The sequence below is a fragment of the Lineus longissimus genome, chromosome 12 (genome assembly GCF_910592395.1).
Source record: "Lineus longissimus chromosome 12, tnLinLong1.2, whole genome shotgun sequence".
Taxonomy (NCBI): Eukaryota; Metazoa; Nemertea; class Pilidiophora; order Heteronemertea; family Lineidae; genus Lineus; species Lineus longissimus.
Genome location: NC_088319.1, coordinates 5,213,817 through 5,221,838, shown reverse-complemented (window position 1 = coordinate 5,221,838; position 8,022 = coordinate 5,213,817). Strand labels below are relative to the sequence as shown.

Genomic DNA, 8,022 nt, shown 5'->3' with positions numbered 1-8,022 from the left:
GATTTTAATCAACTAAAGACCAAGATTCTTAGAACTTTGTGTTATATCATTCAAAAGAAAACGACTTCAAAAAAGTTCGAAATAAAAAAAAAAATTTGTAAGGGTTTTTAAATGGCCGATAACACAATGAAAACATTATGCAATCACATTCCTGCTACAATGTATGATAAGAAAACAAAATTTCTGACAATGTGCTAAAACCGCATTGAATTTGGTCCATGAAGTAGGTGTCGATATTAATATGAGCTAGACTGTACCACAACCAACGGAGAAAAACTTGCTGAATTTACACTGTATGTATTCATGGCATATCTCAAGTAACACAGTCGGATAGAATATCACGAGTTTTATATTACAAGCTACCTTTTTCAGTAGTGAAATGTCTTTATTATTCTTATATGTATATTGAAACTAATGTAACAACTAAAACAAGGCGCGGCCAGTTTGTGCGACGTATTTTGTGAGAGCGGACGAAATTGAACACCAAAACCAGTATTATGTATGTATAACAATATGATACCAGTCTTTTTCTAAGCATTAAATATACGACTAGGTGTGTATGTAGCTCTCTCCCTCACAAAGCTTTGTGCTGGACATCGGAAATAGCGCGATTGTACATGTGACATCCAAATTAGGCAAACCCTGTGCCGCGATGGAATAATCATTGCGTCATCAGTATGTCCGGCAATAGTCATCACACTAATTCCAGCATAACTGCGCATCCTTCAGAATCTGGCTCTGCATTGGCCGATGGACTAGAGACAGCAAGTCACATCCTAATCATTGTAATCCCACCTCCGTTTGTAATCATTGGCCTGATAGGGAACCTCCTCAGTTTCACCCTTATGAACCAAACGAAGTACCAGAAGTCAACGTCATGTTATTTCATGCGGTGTCTTGCCCTCTTCGACACGCTGTACATATTTGGCAGGATGAGTCTCCGTTATCTTCTCGCTGTTGCGCCCAAAGTTTTCCTGAGTGAATCTGCAAAGAGACCCTTCTGTCTCTTCTACTTTTCCGTCTTTGAGTGTTCAAAGTTTATCCCACCCTTCATATTGACGGCTATGACCATGGATCGGTTTGTTGCCGTCACGTGGCCTTTGAAAGCTGCTGCCGTCTGCACGATGGGCCGGGCGCGGTTGTCCGTCGTTGGGATATCATTGGTCGGTGCTGCAGTAGGTTTGTCCCAGCTTCTTCGGAAGGAACAAGAGGAATTCAAGTCGTGGTTATGTCCATACCACTTCGAAGTGGGAATAGATGTTTTCACCCATGCACACGCGGCCATATCAGGGTACATCCCAATTGCGTGCCTTGTACTGTTCAATGCGGGTATTTCATTTTCTGTGCTCAGAAGTCGTCAAAAGTCTAAACGTCTGTTCAATTCTGGAAGATCTAACTCTTCTGAAAGCTCAATCACCAAAGTCAGTGTTTCAGTCACATCTTTTTTCATCTTGACCAGCCTGCCCATACGATTCATGACAATATTCGTGGACAATGGGTTAATCTTGAGGAATGGACCCGGGTTGTCTCCGATTGAAATGATACAAATTAAGAGTTTCAGCAACAATCTTGCCATCACAATTGAAAACCTTAATTATTGTTTTAATTTCTACTTGTATTGTTTGACCTCTGCTCGGTTCAGGAAAGAGCTGCTTAAAATAATGGCATGCAATCCAAATAAATATTAATTACCAAATTCTATTCGTAATACGACGAAAATTTGCACTGCAGCGTAAGTAAATTCCGTAATTCGTACAATGTAGAAGAAATTCGTGAAATAATCAAGTTGTACGAAGTTTTTGACTAAAATATTACTACGAGATGCGGGATTCAACAATGAAGACGATGATCTCGCTAAAGAAGAGGCAATCATTACCAGATACAATAGGCTGGTTTCGCTACCCTTTGCAAACTCAGGCGAACGATACTTCATCGTTCCAAATGGCGCTGAAACCTGCCAATACGCTTAAAATTACAATTGTGCGGCCGTTATATCATCTGATTCGAGGTTCCATGCAGGTAGTGATTTACACGGCTCAGAATTCTGCGTGGATGTTTCGAAAGTCGGATAGATCGCAACTTCGAATTATCCATGTAGAGTTGGAACATGGAACCAGGCGCCGCCAAATGAGAAAATGCAGGACGAACTCTAACGTTTCCGCGACATGTCTCTATGACACCTGTTTGTCTTACGAGGGAGGTTTCGCACAATTCTAAATCCGACTCCTTTTGAAAACCGGCCCGAGAACTACTGTCTCTGGGGTTTCACGCCCGAAGACCACCAGTCCACGCATCTAACTGCTCCCATGGCACTTCATCCTATGCTTGAGGGTCTTACACTCACATTGAGCACTAACCGAGCATATGTGATGCCAGTGCGTTCGAGGGGTGGAGCATAACTGAGCCTGGTATTCAAGGATGCTCCACTGAGTCGAACTCGTTTACACTCCGGACGCAGTGGACCGGCCTCGTCCCTCACCTGAGACAATATAAATATAGGGTGACAAAATAGACTGCCCCGGGAGTTTATAACTCGTTAGGTTAAGACGAGATAGACTAGCAACGTAGTACACAAATGCCCCGGCGTGGGCTACAGCCGGCAGTATAAATGTACAAGAAGTTTTTTTTAAGAGCACTTATTGGTATTTTATTCATGCCGCCCATTGATCTAATTGGCCTAGGCTAGCTAACAAAATAGGTCTCAGTTGAAAACCTTCACTACTAACTCATCAACCACGCTAACGTTAGACTGCATGATGACGACAGGTGAGGTCTAAAAAAGTTCCATCCTCCTTCTCAATACATGTTTCCCTGTCTTCCCATTTAGAATGGCAAGTATTTTTCGCAAAAACCTGAGGTGGTTTTAGTAGTAAATGGGTTATTTCCGGTGTTTGTCTCCGCATACCATTGATTGATGCTTACAACAACTCCCTCCCCCTCCCCTTCCCCCAATAGTGGGTGTGTGTTGTCAGTCGATGGCGTGGGGGGGGGGGGGGCTATTGAGCATTCGAAATCATGTTGGTGCAGTCGTTCTCGAAATATTCGACTTCAACCGGGATGCCGAAGGGAGACAAGACGCCTCTAGAATTATAGGATGTGACTCGGGGATGTGACGTGAAGGTGGCATGGGAGAGGAAAGTTCCTGAAACTCAATATTATTCTGTTTTAAATTGGAGTTCAGTCCTCACCACATTGCCAGTGTCACAGTATTTACCCAAATGTCTCACTCAAGTCAGCCAGTGGCTGTGCAGGGTCGTTAATGTAGCCGAGGCAAGAAGACAAACAGCCCTTTATATGTTAGGATAGGCCTACTAGCTTGCAGTTTGAAAAAATACGAACAAAAATACAAACCCTAAAATATCCACAGTCAGTCAGCAAAGAGATTTTCGTCTTAATCTCATACCAGCTAGAGTACGTGTTGGAATCTTTTCTAGCATTAGTCATTTTTATACCTTGCACAGGCTGTTCAAGTGGAATTCGCTGGAAAATTTCTGCTAGTTTTTTACGTTTGCGGACATTGGGTCCTTTCTTCCTTGCTCCAGAACGAATGCCATGATGGGAAAGAGCAGTAAGGTTGACTGGTTGGAATATATTTGACAACCAGCAAATCAAACTCCCTCTCAAACTGTGAAACCGCAATCACATGTGAGCACAGGTTTCGTGCTTTGAACCCTGCACAGCCATAGGTACGTTCTTGTTTGTCACAAGTGTACTTGCCTGGGCCGATCTTCTGAATATAGCGTGGGATTTTTGAATCCGAATCAGGAACAAAGAACGTGCCTCGGTCAGATACTTGTGTTAATCTCTCCACCAACTGTTTTGCCTTTTTTATTTTTATGTTTTGACAATGTTCTGTTGTCATGTCAACAACAGCAGCTTTTTCTGTCTCGTCATCATCTATTATTTGTCAATGTTCATCTGTAATGTCGTCAATCTCAACCATGTCATCATTGGCACCGTCTACGTCACATCTCATGGCTGTTTCGGGACCGAAAAACCTCATTCTAAAGGCCGCCAGCATCATCGGACCGGGAAACTGCATCAGCTTTAAGTTTCCATTCGTAATACTTCCGTTCATGAAGAAGTTTCTGTCGAATTGGCAGCTGAAAGTACTTGTCTCCCAAGTAGAAATTCCTGGCTTCATTGGCAAGCTCAAAATCCTTCCCAATCAAAAGCTGACCTCACTATTTCCTCTCGCTTAAGGAAAATATCCTCAAGTCTGGAAACAAAGGTAATGAGATCCTGGGCCTTGTAATCAACCTTTCTCTTTATCATTGCGTTGATGCTTTCACTTCTGTTGGCTGTGAATTTCCCTTTTCCCTTTTGGATTTGTTGATTCCTCCCTTGAATTCCACACATCCTCAAGAATTCTGAGCATAGCTTCAAATGCAACAGAATCCTCGGCATTTACCGGACCTTCATGGTATACTCCCTCAACGGAGTACCTATACATTCTATTCAGATACATTTTTTTCTGCTGTAGATGTAATGTTAAGCTCTGACAGTTTTTCATTTACATTCCTTTTTGAGTGCAATTCGCACCTCAGATGGTCAGAACTTCGAAAGACCTTTGAGAAAGCATTTGAGAGATTCTCCTCTCCATCTGTGCCAAAGTACTTCAGTGAAACAGAGTTTGGTTTTATGTTCACAATACTAGAGGCCAAGTATGGTTGATGATTCCCAAGTGTTCATACGTTGTGGGTGTCTAGCAGAAGTCTCCCAAATTAAATGCTGGGTCGACCGACAGAACCGTATTTTTCGGTCTGGATGCTTCAGAACAAAACCTTTCCAGATCACAAAACTACTTCTCGGTGTCAACCACCATCATTAGTTCAGGTGCCCCACTTACCCTGTGAACAAACTTTTGTGGTTTACTTTCCATTGTCATACACTGTTCCATCATTGCACAAAGTTCATCTCGACAACAAGATTCAGCTCTTGATAATGATGCAGTCCCCTTGACCTTGCACGATAGTTAGTAATTTGTTTCTGATTCCTAGGAACATTCATTGAACTTGTTGCTGACAGGAGTCCTGAATTCTGCCCTGCCTTTGCTGGTTTGTTGTTTGTAACACATTCGGCGATCTTAGTGCGCAAACTGTGGCTTAACTGTTTGAACGGCACTGCATGCTTTAATAGCGTTGCCATGGGGGGGGGGGGGACATGATTCTCCTTGTCGATTTAGTACTACACCAAACATAAATGGAAATACTTTAACTTCTTTGTGGGAACACCTGAATGACCGTTCTCCACTTCGAAGACATGATCCTCCTTGTCGATATAGTACTGCACCAAACATAAATTGAAATACTTGTGGGGTCACCTGAATGACCGTTCTCAACTCTGTATACCATCCGATGGAAACCAGAGTGGAATACATCTCGTCATCAGTGGATACACTTCTCATCCGTACTGTCATATATCCTCCTTGCAACTGGACATGAGGATGAGGTAGTTGATATCAATTGGGATACATGTTGCTCTCTCACTATTATACTGATACACACCATTTCCATCTGAAAGCAAATCCCGGTGATCGACCAGTTTGTCCATGTTGACCAAAAATGAAAGGTTCCTTTGAACCCGATTGGGAACGTGTTCACAAACTATGGAGGGATCAAAGTCTTTGAGCAGGATCTCAATTATTTCTTTAGCACGGGATTTGTTCTTTCTGGTGTGATGCAACCCCATATTCCTCCCGAGACGCTTCTTATATTTCTACAGAAGCTTTTCTGTGGGCGTCAGCTAGAGCCCGATTGTTAACATTTTTTCCGTACCTTTTTTTCCAGTGCCTTTATTACCGGATACCACAACAGATGTATACTAATAGGAAAATGCATGCAGTTCATACATCATAGAATCAGGTCATTTTTAGTCTGTTTTGGGAAATGAGCTCCATGAAAGTACTGAATGTATAGCCGGTGTGGTATCTTTCAGCTTAAGATGATATTATTTAACAATACCTTTGAACATTATGCATCCATGGATTGTGTGACGGTATTTAGAATATTGGATACCAAATCCAGAAGTATTAGGGTAGCAGGAAGGGTTGGGCGTTTGTGGTTTCTGAGTCTGAGGGGGTTGGTGTCTGTTGACTGTGCTTTAAGAGAGACTAGGCATGGCGCCAGTCTCTCTTAAAGCACAGTCAACAGGCATTTGGTCTCAGTATTTGGGTTTTGATTGCCATGACTGTACCCCTGTAAAAGTCAGAGGAGGAGAAGTTTGGAATGATGAAAGCATTGAAGAAGAAGAAATGTTATTATATATTGAGGAAAGCAAAATTTATTATGAGACTAGAAGGCAGTGTCCTGACTTGATTATTTTGAAAATGGCGGTCTGAACACATTAAAAGGTGGAACATGGCATTTTATCGACTTTGAAGTGTTCCGCAGTTAAAGGGAGACTATAGGCAGCAGCTAGGTAGGCAAGATAAAGTCATACAAATTTGCCAATAGGGGTCAGTCATATCTCTAGGCATGGCGCCAGTCTCTCTTAAAGCACAGTCAACAGGCATTTGGTCTTAGTATTTGGGTACAGAATCAAGGCAGCTCAGAGAGCAATGATTGAACGATGCTGTGGACAAGTCCAAGGATACTGCATCAGTCACGACCAACTTCTCATCAGAAAGCGTCACCACCAGCATATTCAATGTTCAGTTCCAACCTGTACCAGTCCAATGCACGCCTGTCATGGTCAGCAGTGGTCAGCTTAGCGCGATATGGAACATTCTTCCGAAACTCAAGCGAGGGAAGTCTGCTCATTAGCCTATCTCGCGCACTGCTCCTTCTTGTCAAACATTGTAGTGAAATCGTGGTACAGTGGGGCGTCCTCGAGGATTGCAGCTGGTCGGACAGACGTGAGGTGGAATGTGGGCGGCTGCACTTCTTCGTTGATGTGCGATGGCAGATAGCACAGTTGTTGCGTTGCATGACAGCTGAAAGTGAATGTGATATCATAGAACTGAGGCGTTTGCAATGAGACTATAGGTGAACATTACCAGCAATCCCCAACTTTATTATGCCGCTGCTAAATGCAGGCGCTACGATCGAGTTTGACACGTGACCCAATTTAGCCAATCAGAGCGTTCATCGAATAATAAAATATATTTTTAGTACAAGAAATCAATGCCTTTTGTCAGTTTTATGCCTTCAAGTTGTGGGTTCACAATTTTGAATGTGTTCCAGCTCATCAAAAGAACAGGGTTTTGTCTAGAATCACGGTTTTCCGAGTTTCTCCTTGTCAACACTGTCAGGAACCCCCCCCCCCCATCCTATCTACCTAGCCAACACCCAGACAGAGGTTACCAAATGACAGAGCTGAGAGAGCCCAAACATCTGAGGAATCCATGCAACAGCAAAAGCTTTGGCAAATATGTTGAAGAGAAGGATGCAATATAATATTTCGGGCTTGGTCACCCGCCTACCCCCCCCCCTGACATGACCCTTCCCAGCCCTAGTGTCCTTAATTGAACCATCCAAAGCTAGGGATCTTAGGCCATAAAGTGGACAAATAAAGCAAGAAGTTATCAAAGGGCAGTCATTCTCATATCTTCAAAGATCACTTGAGGTCCAGCTTTTCATGTATGTTGATGTTTGGACATATATTCTCTCCTCAAATCCACTTGGGACGCCAATTTGGACCCCCCTGTGGACATGGAAAAATTTTCAATTTTCCCAATGGCCTGTGTTTCAGTATACTCAGTATGATGCTGCCTTCTGCAGGAGCTATCGGCAAACTAAATTTGCAAACTCTATGTGATTCAAAAAGGCCACAGAAGTCGGCCAATTTTCATGTTTTCTTAGAATTTACATTAGGAAAAATTGCAATTCACGTGGTATTTTCAACCCATAGGTGGACATGGAAAAATTTTCACCAATCAACTCAAAATTTGGCCTGCAAATGCCTTGATAGTCATAGAATCACATACGCTATCGGCAACTAGGCTTTAGTTACACAGAAAGCCGTGAGATGTCTCTCACCTCGATCTGCTATAGAAAACGTATGCTTGGCTCTGGAAGGGAG

The 8,022-nt window shown here is 42.8% G+C and overlaps 1 protein-coding gene across 1 annotated transcript; it reads left to right on the top strand.

Annotated features, from left to right (window-relative positions):
* Window positions 1-498: 498 nt before the first annotated feature.
* On the top strand, window positions 499-2,928 carry LOC135497076 (somatostatin receptor type 4-like). The gene has a single exon (XM_064786774.1). The coding sequence runs from the start codon at window positions 678-680 to the stop codon at window positions 1,686-1,688; it is 1,011 nt and encodes a 336-aa protein (XP_064642844.1). The 5' UTR covers window positions 499-677; the 3' UTR covers window positions 1,689-2,928.
* The last annotated feature ends 5,094 nt before the right edge of the window (window positions 2,929-8,022 follow it).